The sequence below is a fragment of the Trifolium pratense genome, linkage group LG7 (genome assembly GCF_020283565.1).
Source record: "Trifolium pratense cultivar HEN17-A07 linkage group LG7, ARS_RC_1.1, whole genome shotgun sequence".
NCBI classification, from domain to species: domain Eukaryota; kingdom Viridiplantae; phylum Streptophyta; class Magnoliopsida; order Fabales; family Fabaceae; genus Trifolium; species Trifolium pratense.
Window position 1 is genome coordinate 24,827,785 of NC_060065.1, and position 19,149 is coordinate 24,846,933.

Below are 19,149 nucleotides of genomic sequence, written 5' to 3' on the forward strand. Positions count from 1 at the left end.
TATTTCCAACAAAAAAAAAGTTTAAAATTATTATATTCTTATGAATGAAAACTAATTGATGCTGATAGTTCGAACCCCCAATTTTTCATTTTCAAAATATTTGTTAATGTCAAAATAAAATACCATGTATATAAATATATATTGCTAGTGTTTGACTGTTTGTTACTTAAAAAAATTAAAATTGAACATACAACTTTTAATATATTACCCAAACTCCTCATCACTAGAACAAACTCAGTAGCTTTACTTATCAAATTTTTTATTTTTTTTAGGTCAAGTAGCATAGAGACTAAAAATTTCACCTTAAAGTGGATAAGTGAGATGATCAGAATTTAAACTACAACTTTGTACCAAAAAAAAAAAAATTTAAACTTCGACTCTTGCATATATAAAACAAAATCCTACCAACTGAACTAAGTTCACGGGACACAAAAGTTATATTATTTGAAGACAATTATAAGTTTATACATTAATAATTTTGCTTATATAAAAAAATAAAAACTTAAACATTAATTTAATGAAATTTGAAATAGGAGCCAAATGAACGTCTGCTACACGGTGGCTCTTTTACAGCGTGTACTCGGTTTCGCACGATTATTTTTGTTGCAACATTTATTATTCATATGCCATACGGTGCATTTCTTCGAACGTACCAAAGTTATTTTTTTTACCATCTCCATACCTTTTTATAAGAATTTTTTTTAAAATTACGATATTAAGTAAAATTACTGGAGTAATAATTTTGTCATAGTGTGTTATTATTACTAAATTACTCTTGTGTATTAATACACTGATTATTGATTTTTCATTTTGAACCCTTGTTGATCTCTGTCGATGGTCTCACTCTTCATCTTTTTTTGTTACTTGGTTTCGTGCCTGTACGCGGGTTTGTTGGGTTGCGCTCATGAAGAGGGTTTATATTGTTAGAATTGATTAGGGTTGTTGTTCCACCTAATTTGTATTATCACGATGTATTTTCGTTTGGATTGTAATTGGGTCAGGTCTAATGTCCCCCCAATCTCTATATATTTTATTTTTATTTAATATATGTTTCCTATTGCCTAAAAAAAAATATATTAATAAAAGATAGGGTCATGTTAACTTGTGCCCTAAGGGCACATGTTAAGCTATCTAAAAATAGAAATATAGCATTAAATGATACAAAGAATTTAATGTTTAGATAATTGAATACACCACAAGTTCAATAAATTTTTTCCACATTTATCTTCTTAACATGTGCCCTTAAGGGCACAAGTTAACATTCTCCTAAAAGATATGTTTCGAAAAGTGTAATAAATGCATCTAAAAATTTATAAAGGATCTTATATTTAGGGACACTTTTTTTTTTGTTTTATAAAAGGGTCTTATAATTAGAAATGGAGGGGTAAAAAATTGTTAACAAATAAATTTTTACAAATTATTCAAATGAAAAATTGATTTAAATAACTTTTTCGTGGAATGTCAATTTAACTATTTGATCATTTTGTTACGAATATTTTTAGATCATAAATTTTTTAAAAATATCTAAAATAAGATGCTAATTTCAATAACTTCTCATAATTTTTTTTGAAAGATATATTTTTTTTACAAAAATGTGATTTTTATTAAGTTAAAATGTTTAACATAAATATTTAAGTTACTGGATGTCAAAATTACTTTTTTAATATATAAAAAAATGAATTTAAAATAAATTTTATTATTTTTAATTAAGTTATCATAAACTCCATTTTAAAAAATACAAGGAAAGATGCGAAAAAAAAAATACAAGGAAAAGAATCGCCTTTAGTGAAAAAAGTTATTATTGAGACATGCATTTTTGACAAATAAAAGAATACTACTGTATATACAATACCAAAAAAAAAAATTATTTACAAATCTTATATTAAGCGATAAAAATATCAAAATTATTAGTTTGGACGTGGTACTCAATTTTCAAACTTCGTTCCCCTATTTATGTGTGTAACTTTCTTATAAATATTGTTATTTTTTTTTTATCTACCAATAAAAAAATATATTACATACTTTTTTTACATTCTCCGCTTAGGAGTAAAAAAAAATATTTTATATAAATTTATAAAATTTACAATGAATTTAAAGTTTATATAATTTCGATTATTTATATAAAATTTTACATAAACCTAAAATTATTTTATGTTATTTAAATCCGTTAAAATTAAAGATTTATGTATCTTATTGAACATTTTTAATTTTTATGAATATCAATAACGCATCAATGTATTTTAGATTTGTGTAAAAATTTACATAGATGATTAAAATAATATAGACTTTTAATCAAAAGGTAGATTTTATAAAATACTATTAGTTAACTTAAAATGTTATATATGGACACACAAAATGTTAATATTTGTTTATTATATTTTTAAATTATTTTATATATCTATAATGATTTTTAATATATTATCATAACTCTTATGAAATATTAGCAGTCAGACAGACATGTTCTGCACCAGTCTGTGTTTATTATGCAAAGACATGCATTATTTTATGGTGAGTTTGTTATTAGTAAAAGATTTTTGTTACTAAAAAAAAGATATCTCTTATGTTATGGTGAGTTTGTTAATAAAATCTTTTGCCACTCAAAAAAAAAAGAAGATATTGTTAGTATTTTAAAAAGTTGACATTAAAATTTGTTTATATCCTCTTTATAAATAAGTAAGATTTAATCAAACAAATTTTAAATTGTAGTTTATTTTAAGTTTTTTTAAAAATGAAATAACTAAATAACTTTAACTTTATTTACAAAGTACTTAATTTAAATTTTATTTTAAAATAGCTTTTAAACCGTAAAAAAGTTTTACAACGTAAAAGCAAATTGTTGGGGTGATGAAAACAAAAAGAAAATCCTAAACAAAAAAGTTTTACAACGTGGCAGAAGGTCGCTGTCGTATCCGAGTAAACAGTAACGTTCGTCTTCCTCCTTTCCCATTTCCTTTATGTCTGCTGGCCCCACACTCAATTTCAACTGTAATTCCGTCTTATATAAGAACATTCCAATTCCACTTCTAAACCCAACCACCCTTCAACAATAAAACAAACGATTCTCTCTCTCCCTCACATTTTCAACGAATCAACCCTCGCTTCAAAGCTAAACACTAATTCCTTTAAGAACATTCTTGAATCTATCTTTCTTTCTACTTACCTTTTCCGCAAGGTATTTTCTTCTTTTTTTTTTCTTTAACTTTTTCTTTTTAATTTCAATTTTTTTTTTATCATTTTCGTGAACGATGATACCTGTTTCAACTATTGGAACAAAGTCCTGTTTGGCTGATTAAAAAGTTCCGAATTAATTTATTTTTTTAGTTGGCGAATCTGATTCTGTTGCTTACTCGTTACTTATTACTGTTTCATGGTGGTTAAGTTTTTCTTGGATAATAAACTTGTTCTCTGTTTCAACAATCTCTATAATAATAATAATAATAATAATAATAATAATAATAATTGTGTTTTGTTAAGCTGATCGCAAAAGTTGTTGGAAAGTTCAAACGGTTAGAACCAATGAAGCACAAACCGCGTAACAAATTTTCATCTTGGTTGAAAACCATTACCGCGTTGTTTTAATTTTTGAATTTTATTTTTAATAATTTATAGTATTTTTCGTGTGTCTTGTGCTGTCAAAAAGGCTGTTTTTGGTTTGAATTTTGGATTTTATGAAGGGTTTTATTTTGCTTCAAAAAAATGAAGGGTTTTATTTTTGATGAAATAATTGAAATTGTGCAGTTGGGAGATAACAATGGGTGATGGAAATAGCATAAGAACATTGAAGGAATTTTCGATTCCGGATTATATACTATTGCCGGGAGCTGAGAACAGAGGTGTTTATCATGTACCTGCATGTCCAGTGGTTGTTTTCATAAACTCCAAAAGTGGTGGTCAGCTTGGAGGAGAGCTTTTTGTTACCTATAGTTCAATTCTTAACAAAAATCAGGTATAATTATCTTGGAGGAGAGCTTTTTTTCCCCCTCTTGCAACCAAGGTTTTGGAAACCGGGATTTGGGCGATATCAGGGTTTTTGATGTTTCTGTGATCATATGATTAGAATTTGGGTTGGATCTAACCAATGTTGTTAAATATTGGCCATGGCGGATTGTGGTGGCAGATTTTTTTACGACCACCATGTTTTATGGCAGATTAAATGGCGGATTTTTTGTTTTATGCAATCGTCTGCCGTCTGCCATGCGCCATTGGACTTAACTTAATGGTCTGCGTCCGCGTCCTACTTATAAATGCACTTTCAGGCCATATCATGGTTTTAAATTGTGGTTTGCAATTGTAAATGTGATCTGCAATCATGATTGCGGTCACAATATAAAGAATCTTGAGATATCCACAATGGTATCACAACCACAATATCAACGTCAATTTCTCACATTTTACCGCAATATAAAGGTTCACAACTAAACCCCAACTGCAATTTAAAATCGTGCGCCATATCTCATCTAAAGTTGGACTGTCAACACATAATGAGATTGTAATCAAGGCTACCTAAGTCGTATTTGATGGTGGTTCTCTGTAATATCAAGAGTTTCTATGCAACTATTACTTATTTTGGTTAGATTGATGCTAAAGTTTTTTTTCTTTTTAAAATTTTTGTTTGCCAGGTTTTTGATTTGGGAGTACATGCTCCAGACAAGGTGCTGCATCAGCTTTATGCTAATTTAGCAAAGCTAAAGCACAATGGAGATAATTTTGCTGCTGAAATTCAGAATAGGTTGAGAATAATTGTAAGTTGATCGTTTGTGTTTTCAAATTTTGAGGCGTTTTTTTTGTCCCTGCACCATGTGCAAATGCTTTTTTTAGCCTCTTATTTCAATGCTTTTGGTCTGACAATTTTAATATGTTGTTTGAAATCTAGGTTGCAGGTGGAGATGGTACTGCTAGCTGGCTTCTTGGAGTGGTATCTGACCTTAAATTACCTCATCCACCGCCAATTGCAATGGTGCCACTCGGGACGGGAAATAATCTTCCCTTCGCATTTGGATGGGTATATTATTTGACTATTTTGCTTAACCTGAACTATGAGAATTTTTGAATCACATGGAAAATTTTCATTTTGTTAATGTTTTTTTAAGCGAGTCAATGTCAATATCAATTCAAAGGGTTGAATATTTCTTTGCCTTAATTTTATCATTTGGATCAATAATCATTTTGTTTGCATTTTTACTATCATTTTGTAACAAACCACAGTTACCAAATTGCAATTGGAATTCTGAATTACAAGGCTAATTTATGAATCATTAATCATATTGGATTAACAAGCCCATATATTTCTAGTCACAGTCAAACGAATGGTGCCCTGTGTTAGAAACAGTGTATATGTCGTATATGTGCTCAATATGATTTATTTCATTCACACAGGGAAAGAAAAATCCGACCACCGACATCCAATCAGTGGTATCATTTCTGAATCACGTAAAAGCTGCGAAGGAAATGAAAATAGACAGGTATTTTCACCATTTTTTTTTTAAATTTAAGAAACCATGAAACCTCTCACATGGATGAACAACAATTTAAACAAGATTCATTTATCATAATATAAAGTAGCATTGCAGCCAATTTCATTGGTCTCACCTTTCCTCTAACTAATGGACTACCGTCCATCTAATTTTCGCTCCTTATCAGTACTTCTAATGAGACTTTTTGATCCAATCAAACATAAAGTTTTGGTATTATAAGACTTGCTAATGTAAAAAGATGGAATAATTCAAAAGTTGCTGGCATCTTTTGTTAGTTATTTTGCAACTGATGAATTTCCTTGATTTTACTGAGATTTAATTTTTAAATAATTGATTAATAACAAAATGTTTTTCAGCTGGCATATAATAATGAGAATGAAGGCTCCAAAAGAAGGTTCGTGTGACCCAATTGCGCCCCTTGAGCTGCCCCATGCTTTGCATGCATTTAATCGTGTCTCTTCATCAGATAAATTAAACATGGTGAGTTTTATATGTAAAATAACAAATTAAATAACAAACTATATAAGCTGTATACGACAGAGATGGTTTTAATGTTTTTCTGGTTATCTGATAACTATAAAAGTAACTGGAATTTTGACAATATAGGATAAAAGTGATACAAAACAAAATAGGAAATTTCTGTGGTAAGGGTATATTTTGTTTCAGACAATACTTTTTTGTATTTATTTTCTATTCCAACATTTAATAAAAAAGTGCTATTATTTTTTACATTTACATTTCTGTTTTCAAATAATACATTCAAAACAAAGTGAAAATAAGTTGATGTGGTTTGAAGTTAAGAGTGAAACAGAAAATTGTGTCAAACCAAACAAGCCCTTGGTATTTATTTAGTTTTTAGTTCTTATTACTTTCGTTTACTTTTCAAGGAGTGAGGCATTCCATGTATGCTTATGAGTGAATTATTATTGTCTTTTCACAGGAGGGTTACCACACTTACCGAGGTGGATTTTGGAACTATTTTAGCATGGGTAAGAAAATCAACTTTTTCTTAAATTTTGTTGGCAGTGTGTTTTATGAAAATTTTGATACTGTGCTTGTAAAAAGAGTTCTACACTAAAGACTATTTTTTTCAAAGCTATTAGATTAGAGTCGCCGACCAGAACGAGTGCCATAAATGTGTATTTTTTTATGTAGGAATGGATGCGCAAGTATCATATGCTTTTCATTCTGAGAGGAAGTTACATCCAGAAAAATTTAAAAATCAGTTATATAATCAGGTACCAAATTCCTCTGTCGACTCATGACATATTATGGATTGAAAATGAACTTAATTTTCATAATTTCTTTAATTCCAATTCTTTCATCAGGATGCGAAATGTTTATAGACAAGTACAGTAAAATTTCTGTTCATGAATAATCTTTTTTTTAATTGCTTATTGCTTGCCAATTCTTTTCATTTTTCCAAATTAATTGAGCATTTTGTTATCTGATAGCTATCCACAAAATATTCATCACCTGAAGTTAAATAAAACGTTTAGTATTTATCGCTTATCATTTATTGCAGTCTAGTTCATGAAAGACAAATATAAATAATCCATTGTCAAGTGGCTGAATAATTTGTGGAGTTCTTGCAATATTTTATAAACCAGTTACATATCATTTGATGAATTTCATATATCATTTGATGAATAATTTGCTTTTATCTCACAATTGTCAATAATGGGTCTTCTCATCTTCTTTTGGTAACCAGAGTGCTTATCTGAAGCTTGGATGTACGCAAGGCTGGTTCTTGAGTTCTTTGTTTCAATCTTCTTCCCGGTTAGTTATTTAAAGAGGCAACAATTTGTATTACTGTTCAATCATTTTATTTACTTTTTGGTTTCTTGATCAATTTATTTATTAAAGTAACACATGATTATATTATTTTACAAAGTTGGGATTAAATTTATTTTTCTTAGTTTTCAACCATTCCGTCGGAAATTCTACAATGTATTTGGTGCAAGAAATTTGGTTTTTGCTCACATCCTCCATTTGCAGTCACTTACCATTGTTACGAAAGATGATTTTTAAGAGAATGATAGAATAAACCTTCAATTAGGTCCCTGAACCGTCAATTTTCTCTCCTTTTTGGGTTTGAAAATAAAAATATAACAAGTACTCCCTAAACTATTTTTAATCTATCATTTTAGTTCTGAACTATCATTCTCTCTCCTATTTTTAGAGCAACCGAAAGACTAACTTATTATATTTCTATAGTTTAGAGACCAAATAGGAGAGAGTTTATCCAGTATGGTTTTTTCTTTATGTTTATCCATTAAAATTTATTGTACAAGATGAGTGTTCCACCTCATTAGAGTCAGGTATACAATATTAGAAAGCGAGAACAGTGCAAAAAAATAATTAACATGTCCTTCAAATATTTCCTTAGCTAGGAATGATTCTTCGTACTAAGCTGAGACAGGAATAATTGCTTATAATATTTTGAGTCAGTTCAAACTTGTTAACAATAATGCTAGATTCTGTTGGGATATTTATGTTTTTTATTGTATTGTTTACTGAACTATGTGGTGTTAACTGCTAACTTCACAATTTACCTTCTATTAGGTAGTATAATTCAAAATGTTTATATTGACACAGGAATATTGCTCAGCTGACAAAGGTAAAGATAATGAAAAGGCAAGGTCAGTGGGAAGACCTTCACATACCTCGCAGGTGAGATATATGCAAAACATGTAATCATGGGTTATCTATCTCACTGTATAATCAGATTATGGTTCAATAATTCCTATATCATTGAGCTAACTTTTGAATAATAAATTGTGCTGAATTGTAAGAGATTCAGGGGTACGTACAATAAAGAGTTGAAATACATCATAAAATTTATGCATATTGTTTAATGTAATAATTTAAAATAGGAACTGGCAATTTAAGTTGATTTGATTTTCAATTTCTTTGATGACCTATGTTGTTTATACTTGAAGATAAAATTTCTTTAATTCAAACTTTTGACCTTTCATATACAGCATACGATCAATAGTTTGCCTCAACTTGCCAAGCTTTTCTGGTGGACTCAATCCTTGGGGAAAGCCAAATAGAAAGAAGTCAATTTATGTAAGTTTTCCTTGTATAATTTTCTACATTTGTTAAAACATACGCATATTTTTATCTGGAATTTTGATTGGATATGTATATAATTTTGCTTTTCAGAGAGACCTGACTCTTCCATATGTCGATGATGGCCTATTTGAAGTAGTTGGTTTTAGAGATGCATGGCATGGTCTTGTTTTGTTTGCACCAAATGGGCACGGGACTCGTTTAGCACAGGTAGGCCATTTAATCTATAGTTCAATGTGTGGTTATATGGTCAAAATTTTAATCTCTATTGTTCAATGTATGATTATTTTATGTTGACCATTTAATACTACTACTTTATAATTTTATATTGACCATAGAATTCTGATTGTGATTAGTCAATGACAAAACAATAACACCATGTGACTTTTTAAATGACCATTTAATGATTAAAGATTTATAATCTTGACTTGACCATCCATATAGGAAAGGGAAAACATATGTTTATTTTTCTTTATAGATGCTAGTAATGTGAAATGTAGAACCAATTATTTGACCAATTTTTAGAAACCATATATTGAATGAATTGGTTTCTTCCCCTTCTTTTGACTAACTCACATTTCAATTCTAATTCAAAATAATCATACAGGCTAGCAAAATCCGTTTTGAGTTTCACAAGGGTGCAGCTGACTATACATTCATGAGAATCGATGGCGAACCATGGAAACAACCTCTCCCAAAAGATGATGCCACAGTTGTTGTTGAGATATCTCATCATGGTCAAGTGAGCATGCTTGCTACCCCATTACGTCATTCTAAAAGTATGCATGACGATGATCCTTCCTCACCTTCTGTAGACCATGAAGAAGATGATAGTAGTGATGAAGAAGATGATAGTAGTGAAGAACGTCGCAAGTTTGGTGCAGCCGACACATTCAAGTATCCTGAAGAAGTTGATATAGCTCATTTAAGTTAGTGTAGCTAAGTTTGTTTAATCTGGGGTGTTTAAATAGGAAATAATGGTAGGAATGATAGGGAGGGAGTGAACGATTTGTTTTTGTGCATACCATTTTTACTCAATTTTAATTTATTTTTTTAAAGAACTCAATTGTAATTCTAGTTTGTAGAGGCCTTTTGGTTGGTTGGTCAGAGTATTTGTAAGTTTACTCTAAAAGTAATTCCATTAAATAGATTGACTAAGAAATCAAATCACTTGCATAGTGGCGAAGAAATATATCTTGAAAAAAAAAAAAGTAATTTTAATTAGAATACTCTGACAGAGTAAAACCATTTTACACGGTCGACCAATTAAAATCATTCATTTAGACATATCGTAGTGTTAAAAATAGAAAAAAAAAAAATCAAATATTTTCTAATACATAGTAATTAACTTCCGATATTTATTTTATACTTAATTTTCTCATTATCTCTCTTGCACCTCACCAGTACCGTCGTTCCCTTCCAATCTTCCATTACATCAATTTGTGCATGATTGGTCTCTACTCTCTACATATTCACAATCTTGGTACAATTGTTGAGTAACAGTAGTTCATTTTATTTATTTTTTGCTTTATTTGTGCAATATCCTTTTTTTTTTTTGACGTTACAGTATCCTTTGTTTCTAGCTTTACAAGTATGACCTTAGTTTTACTAGCATGTTAATTTTGTTAGGTACTATTTGTGTCATTAGGAAGATTAAAGACGAAAAATAAGCATGAAGATTCCACCATGGTAGATTCTCATGATGTGCTTGAAACTGCTATTGACATGGATCCTCTCAACAACGGACTACCATTACCCTTTGAAGGAATGGAGTTTGCATCAATTGAACATGGATCCTTACTACTACATTCTCTTTACTTTCTTCTTCAAACTTATAATAATAACAGATTTTCCAATTTAATTTCCTATTAACTTAATTTAAATTTCAAACCAATCATATACAATCAATCGGTGGATCTATACATCATCAAATATTCATTAGTTGGACAATTTGTATAAGTAGGACAATTTTTATACTTTGGATTTGTGCTAGTATCGAAGCAAAGTCTAACTTCCAGCAAATTCCCAGATTTTTTTTCACAATTAAGTTGCGGTGCAGAGCCGCCAGGCCTACCTTTATAGCATCCTCGGTGTTATATTTTTCTTTTGGAGAAGGTCTTTGATATCACTTTTCGCATAAAGATCTAACGCGAGCTTAAAGTAATCATATGCTGTCAATGTGGAGCAAGTTCCGTGAACCTTCCACTCATCATAATTCCAGAAGCCAAAGTTCTTTCCAGTTAGAGACGGCCAAACATTTTCAATCCCAGGCTTCAGTGGATTAAGTTGGTAAAATAAATAGAAGTAAATTATCTCATTACCAACACCATATAAAAATAATAATCAAAGTTGCTGGCCATGTTTCAGCCAACATGAAGTAATCAAAGTTAATTGTTGCAGAACTTGAGTGTATGAACAAAGAGAATAATAAGAAAAGAAGATAATTCATTGTGTAAAGATGTTCCTCCAAAGACTTAATTGTGTTGATTGCATTTCATTGATTTCAAAATACTGAATTTGTAGGATCATTGCCAACTACACCATTAATTGATCATGAAAATAGGGAGTTGTTTCCCTCTCACACTACTTGCTAAATTGTGTCTTTGCTGATTAGTAAGTCTAGACTTACTAAGTCTATGAAATTTGATTCTATTAGGACTTTCTAATATCGACCAAATGATCAAGTTTTGTTTTGATTCCTATCAATTTAAACAATTTTTATTCATATAAGTATTACCATCTTTATATTTATTCAATTTTAGAAAATACTTTGTTTCACACAATGTCATAATAATTTCTTAAACATAATCGATATACTTCATTTTCCACGTGCTTTCTGTTTATCTTTTAATTGGTTCACACACAAGGATCTAAAATTCATTAATTTGAATCTCTAAGCTATGTTTTTATCTGTTCTGGACTTGGACTAAAGCTAGTCCACATCAATGCCTACCTGGACCAATACAGTGTATCCACTGTATCCACATCAGCAGAGCACAAACAGATCAACTCTACCAAGATATGAGTAGATTACTACTCTTCCCACTATGCAAAAGGGCAGGGGCGGCCTAGGCCCATGTGCGACATGGGCCGTGGCACAAGGTCTCTTAAAATCGAGGGCCTCAAAAAAAAATTTATAGGGTAGTAGTATTAGTAAGTTAGGGGGTGTAAAAATTAATTATGTATGTTAGAAACTGTTGTAAAGGCCCAACCCAACAATGTTTTCCTAACAAAAAAAAAAAAGCAGCAATAGAAGCCTGCTTTTTGCGTTATGTGTTTTTGCCTTCTTTCTGCGTTCTGCGTTCGCAAGTTCTTTCAAAACCTACGACCTGCCTCCATTAATTCACCACCAGGCCGGCGTCGACCTGCCTCCTGCCACCATCACCAGGCGTCGGTTAACCACTTAACCTCCTTCCTTCTATTCTCAAAGGTAAAAACTAAATTTTACAAGTTAGGGTTTCTAAAATTTGCAATGTAAAATCACAATTTTGCTATTTTAATTGTGTTTCTCAATTCCCAATTCCCATCATTCTTTTTCTCCCAAAGTTAATTTTGCTATTCTAGTAATGATACCAATAGTGTTCCCATATAATTAGTTAATTACCAATAGCCGTACTGTAGTTATGCAGTATAATTACCAATAGTGTTAATTTTGCTACTGATTTTCTTTTAATTTCCACTAATGCTGAAACTATAGTAGCTTAGCTATAATGTTAATCACAAATCCTACTCCCATTCTATGTAAACATGTGATTCCTTCCAGCCGGAGATTCCTAGTTTCAACTCGTTGGGAGAGTCATATAGATAGTGTCAAAGCTATAAGACTTCAAATGTCAGATTTTAGAGAAGCTTTACTTGAAGTGTCGGAAAATGATTCAGATTCTAAAATAGAAAGTGAAGCCAAATCCTTAGCAACAAATGAGCTTGGTGATTTTAAGTTTTTAGTGGCGATAGTTATTTGGTATGAAATATTATTTGCAATTAATACGGTTAGCAAACTCTTACAGTCAAGTGATATGCTTATTGATTTTGCTATGGAAAAAATAAAGGGGTTGATTTCATTTTTTGAGGAATATAGAGAAACTGGTTTTAAAAATGCCTTGAATTATGCTACGGAAATTGCTCTTGAATTGAACATTGATCCAGTATTTTCTCAAAAGCGTAAAATTCAAAGAAAAAGACAATTTGATGAGAATTTGAGTACCGCGTCAGTTGAGCTATCTGAAGAGGAATCTTTTAGGGTTAATTATCTTCTTTACCTTGTTGATCAAGCTGTTGTATCTCTTAAAACGAGATTTGAGCAATACCAACAATATGAAAGTATTTTTGGTTTCTTGTTTAGTTCTCAAAATTTACAATTGTTGGATGATGCAACTTTGAACTCTTGTTGTAGTAATTTAGAGGAAAGGTTGAAACATAATGAGCAGTTTGATGTTGTTGGGAAAGAACTATGTGTGGAGTTAAGGTTACTAAGAAATATGTTGCCTGGAGGAAAGATGGGGCCTATTGATATATTAAATTTTTTGAAAGGCATGAATTGTTTTCCTAATACAATTATTGCATATAGAATTTTATTAACTATTCCTGTGACAGTTGCCTCTGCAGAAAAGAAGCTTTTCAAAATTGAAGTTGTTGAAGTCTTACTTGCGGTCTACCATGTTACAAGAAAGACTTAACGGCTTAGCATTGATAGCAATTGAGAATAATCTCTTGGATGACATACAATATGAAGACTTGATTGATGAATTTGCTTCAAAAAATGCAGCAAGAATGAGTCGATTTAAGTAGCAAGAGAATTTTTTTTTATAAGCAAAGTAACTATAATGTATTTTGTTGTTATTGTTAGACTATGAATCTTTTTTATGTTATTACAAGAATGATTATAATTTTATGTTATTTGCAATTTAAATCGATGATGATTTTTTTATAAAAAAAAGTTACGTTTTTTTTTATTAAAGGTCCACTTTCATATTTCGCACAGAGCCCCCGAAAACCCAGGGACGCCACTGCAAAAGGGGTATCTTGGCAGTCTTTCTTATTAGGCCTAACATCACAGTCCAACCCAATAGGAGGACCTTTGGCCCAGAGCTGAGGGCTATATAAACTCTCCTATACAGGAGAGCTATGTAACACTATTCATTCACTCAATTACTTTCTCTCTCTTGTATCTCTCTTGCTCTCATTCCATCTCTAACTTTGACATCGGAGCACCTACAGGTACAAACCCCTTCGTGGATCATCTGTTCGACCTGTTGTCAACCACCTGCTCAATGGACTGCTAGCTAGCCATCCACTTATTCTGATCAACAGTTAAGATCATTATCCTTTAAGAACATCTTAACTATTATGCTTAATATTCTTATTGTATGCCTTTTCAGGCCTAATTTGATTTTTAAGGTTAATACTACATTTTATAGACAAATAATGAAATAATTATATTTTAAATTCAAAACACAATTTTATTTAAAAAAATTCTAGACAACATAATTAAATAAATGTAAATATACAACCCGTGTGTAATAATAAACAATATCTCTTTTTCGGCTTGGTGAATAAAAAGAATTTTGGTTCAACATTTATTATCGTAGCTAATGATATCTCTATTTTTTTTACTTAAAATAACGATATCCATTCATTCAAATTGATAGAGTACTTCGATGCAATTCAAAGTCGCTAAAAACAAAAAGGATAAATATATGAACAAACTCATAGTATCCGTGGACAGTCCCTTAACACATGAATAATTGTCTCTTCATTTTCACAATTGTTACATAAAGGGGAAATACCAACACCCCATTTACTCCTAGTTGGTGAGAAGTCGCTCACTGACAGCCATCCAAATGAAAGTTTGAATTTAATGAGGGCCTTCCACTCTCCATCTAAAGGTTGATAATGCCCTCTTTGGAGTTTATAAGTGCTCTGAACCGTGAAGTGTCTTGTGGTTGTTCCTCCCCACCCAATGGTATCTAGACTATCCAATGAGCGCTCTGATTTACGGTTTTAACACGGAAATTATCATTAAGAAAGTTATGGTTCCAATCTCCTATTGGATTCAAGACATCACACACGCGTTGAGAGTTGTATCTATGACAGGTTGGCCAGTAGTGTTAACGAGCAAGTTAATGTTATTATTATCCAAACTTCTATATTGTGTGATTTAGTTTCTTTATTAGAACTATTAATATTGATTTTTCCCTTGTATTTTTGGGGCGTTTGTGATATTTGATATGGTATTTTGTGTTTTTGATATTGCGAAATTTGGTGGGATATATTTTTAGGGAGAAATGGAGAAGGATATATATTTTTTACATGGAGAATGCTCTCATGTTTTTATTTTTCTTTTCTCATATATTATTCATAACTATGTTGCTCTATATATAAAGCTACATAAAAACAAATCATATATTTGAAATAATAAACTAATCCTATAAATTCTAAACAAATCTTAAATATTCAAAACAAAAATATTAATCTTAAACCCTAATATTATTTTATTTGAAATATAAATATAAAATATATTTAAATCTAAAATCTTCAAAAATATTTAGGCATTATTCTCAACACTCCTCCTTGACTGAATATTTTTTTGTTGTACCCAATCCGAGATTTGCGCTGATTGTTTTTTTTTTCTTCCTTTGGTTTTGATTTTGGTTTTGGTTATTAAATGTGCATATTCCATGTAACACATAAAGATATAGTTGTGGTTATAATTTTTGGTTATGGGTTATTGGTTGATTTCTTCTTTTTCTTCGTCTTCTTCATCTTCGTCTTCATCTTCTCCTTCCATCTTTACAGGTCCTTGTGAAAGAGAGCGCTCTGATACCACTGATATGGTGTTTTTTGTGTTTTTAGTATTGCGGAATTTGATGGGATATATTTTTATGGAGAAACAGAGAAGAATACATATTTTTACCTGGAGAATACTCTCATGTTTTTATTTTTCTTTTATCATATATTATTCATAATTATATTGCTCTATATATAGATGTACATAAAAACAAATCATATGTTTGAAATATAAACTAATCCTATAAATTCTAAACAAATCCTAAATATTTAGAACAAAAATATTAATCTTAAACCCTAATATATTATTTTATTTAAAATATAAATATAAAATTAATATAAAATATATTTAAATCTAAAATCTTCAAAAAAAGATATTTAGGTATTATTCTCAACAATATTTTTCTTATAATAAGAAAATATAAGCCATTTTAATATATGCTAAGGTATAAATAACTAAATTACAAAATCTATACCAAAAAAAAAAAACTAAATTACAAAATTATAGCTATGATAGGTAGAAAACGGACATTGAATATTAAATACTCTGAAAATGATTCATGTCAATTCTATTACAAGGAGAGTTTATGGAAAATATATGTATAACATATCTATAAACCAGAAGCACACTATTCCTTGACCACCAAAAAAAAAAAAAAAAAAACCAGAAGGACTATGCAATTCCCCCATATGTCAATTATCATTATTTTCATCCTTTCAATGAAGTGGCCTTGTAACGGTATCTACGAGCACAAAATATGAAATAACACAAATTTAGCACTGCCAATCCAGCAATGATGAAATAGAAATACTCCAATCTTCCCTTATTAATATCACTATCAAGCCAATCTACTTCACCTTGTTTTCCAGTATAAGAATGCACAATGTTAACAATGAATGTGCTAAGGTTACTACCGACTGAAAGATTGAGACATAGCAAAGAATTGCTTATACTTCTCATGCTATTAGGCGATTCTTTGTTGAAAAACTCGGTGTATCCAACTGTTCCAAAAATGTGACAAAATGCTATAAGCAAAAACTGAGGAGCTAGCCACATTACTGACATAGGCGCAACGCCTTTAGAGTCCAGCGTTGAAATTGCTAATTCCCTTCTCCTTTTTTCAACCAACCCTGCAACTAATACTGATAAAATTGCAGAACCATGTCCAAGTCCAATTCTTTGAAGGGTTGTTAGTCCTTGTTCTTGTTTTGTTATTTTCTCTAGTAATGGTGAAATTACTTGATCATAGAAAGGTAGGAATATACCTATTGCTATCAATGTTATTACTGATACTGAGCCGGCATGTATTTCAAAATTTCCTATGTATCTGTCCATTTTTAAGGCTTGTGATATTGAAAATATTGATAGTTGTCCTATTGGAATGAAGACTATGATGCTTGAGACCCATATTGGTATTATTTTTAGCATGCACTTTAATTCTTCAATTTGTTGGATGCTACAAAGTCTCCATGGATCCTTGCTTGATCCATCACCGTTTAATTCATTCTCCTCAACCACAAGAGCAGCTTTGTTTAAACACCTAGAATAAATAAAAATGTCAGCCATTAAAATCATTAATTATAAGGTTAAGGAAGCATCTATATTTTAAAAATTTCTTACTAATATTTTAAATGTGATAATTAGGTAAATGAAAGTATTTTATTAAGGTCTACATTATAATTTTTTTTAAAATGCTTATCCTCTACGCGCATCTGCAGATATTAACCTTCAGAGCCTTTTGGGACACAATTATGGAGGTCAAACCCTCCATAAGAGTTTTACTAAGGTCTACATTAACTCGTTCTATTTTTTTAAAGATCAACTATCCCTTTTGACTTTAGATTTAACTTTTTTTTTAAAACAATCAAGAGAAAACAAAATTTGTTGAATCATCTGCGCAGTTTAACTCGGTTCAATCCAGTTTTAAGAGGCTAAGATTTGACCTCATTTGAATTGATTGACAAATTGGCCAGTTCTCAATTCAACCGGCTAAACTGACAAGTCTGATTCTGAAAACACTGACTATAATACCATATAAGTGCTTACCTAAATTCTTTTGTAAGAGGCAATTTTTCTTCTGATTCATTCTGCAATGTAGGATCATAAAAAACTCCTTGTGTATCACCAGAAGAAGGAAGATGAAGATGTTGCTTGTGTCTAGCTGCAACCAACACTTGAGCAATGGTAGATAATATACTTCCTTCAGGCTGAACATAAGAATAAACTCTAGTACCAGCAAAGAAAACTATTATTGCAATCAACATAAACAAAGTGAACAATCCATAACCAAGAGTCCAACTAACAGAATCTTCAATATAAACCAAAAGTGTTTGGTTTATCAACATGACTATGGTTTGTGTGGTGTAGTACAAACTATAGAACCTGCTACTTCCATGTCTTCCTTCAGAAGTTGTCAAATCAAATTGATCAACTGCAAAGGGAATGCTGCAAGGTCTAATTCCACCGGTGCCAATTGATAACCAGAATAGACCAAAAATTAAGATCCATAGTTGGAAATCTGTGTGACCATTACACACACCAAGTTGTTGCTGCTGAATTGAGCATTGTGTTGGATGAAATTGTGGCACCCATGCTGTTAGCATTAGTATCACTAATCCCTATAATCAATTTTAGAAACAAAAGTTGAATTATATAATATGATAATCCAAATGGTTTAATAACAAATTAAAGATGTGTTGAAATGTTAGGAACCCAAAAATTTAATTCCAAAGATAGAACAATTTTATTTATTTATTTATTTATTATTATTATTATTATTATTATTATTATTATTATTATTATTTTTATAAGAGAACAATTTTATTAAAGAAATAGGATAAAATATGAGAGAATATAGTGTAGTGGTATGACTCGAACATTTTAAGTGGAAAAACTATTTTCAAATTCATTGAATAACTGATTTATCAATCTATAATATAGATCATATAACTCGATATTTAATGAAGCTAAGAATATTTTTTGTTTATAATATAGTGACACGAGGGTGTATATATATCAACTAAAATTAATGAAATGAAAACATACCATAAGATTAGCAAAGGAAGCAATGGCAATTGTAAGAAATTTTCCCAAGTAGGAATCAGCAACAAAGGCACCAATGAGTGGAACAACATTGGAGACAGCCATCCAAGTATTCATAATATTTGCAGCAAGAACTTGATCCATGTTATAAACTTTCATCAAATACACAATAAAGTTTGTTTGCATTCCAAAAGTTGCCAACCTCTCAACTGTGTCATTTCCTGCACATTATTCTTCATGTTAATCAATCATTTCCCCTAAGCACAATAGAAAAATTAAAAAAAATTCAAATTATATTACATATTAACACACCTAAAATATAAGGCATAGCCTTCCATCCAGGCTTTCTTTGGAGAGTCTTTGTATTTGACTCAACAAGGCTTTCTTCATCTAGCAATTTTTTCTTCAGCGATGGAATTGAGCACTCTCTACCCATTTGTTTTTGCTTGTTTTAGACTCAATGATGTTTAGCTAGCTTTTGTTACAACTTACAAGCTTATATGAATGTTAAAGTGGTTACACAAAATATATATAGCCAAATATAACAAAAGGAAGAAAAACAAAATAGTCAAAAGATAAGATTTGATATGCAATGCTTTTTTTGTCCTCGGATTCACTGAATAATGCACACGTGAAAATTGATAAAAACAGTAGTTTAAGTCCAAATATATTAATAAAAAGAGTAGTTTGAATCTGAATATATTTCATAACAATAATAATCCCTTTTCTCCTTATTATAAGATTTTTTTTTAAATTTATTGAATAATATTT

At 30.4% G+C, this 19,149-nt stretch overlaps 1 protein-coding gene and 1 pseudogene across 1 annotated transcript; one reads left to right on the forward strand and one right to left on the reverse strand.

Moving 5' to 3' along the window:
• The first annotated feature begins 2,961 nt into the window (after positions 1-2,961).
• Positions 2,962-9,719, forward strand: LOC123897607 (diacylglycerol kinase 1-like). The gene is made up of 13 exons (XM_045948317.1): positions 2,962-3,172; positions 3,739-3,946; positions 4,620-4,742; positions 4,874-5,002; positions 5,377-5,462; positions 5,831-5,954; positions 6,415-6,463; positions 6,630-6,712; positions 7,186-7,253; positions 8,073-8,147; positions 8,459-8,546; positions 8,643-8,759; positions 9,157-9,719. The coding sequence occupies exons 2-13, from the start codon at positions 3,752-3,754 to the stop codon at positions 9,481-9,483; spliced, it is 1,464 nt and encodes a 487-aa protein (XP_045804273.1). The 5' UTR covers positions 2,962-3,172; positions 3,739-3,751; the 3' UTR covers positions 9,484-9,719.
• A 6,262-nt stretch (positions 9,720-15,981) lies between these two features.
• Positions 15,982-18,814, reverse strand: LOC123896112 (annotated as a pseudogene).
• Between the last annotated feature and the right edge of the window lie 335 nt (positions 18,815-19,149).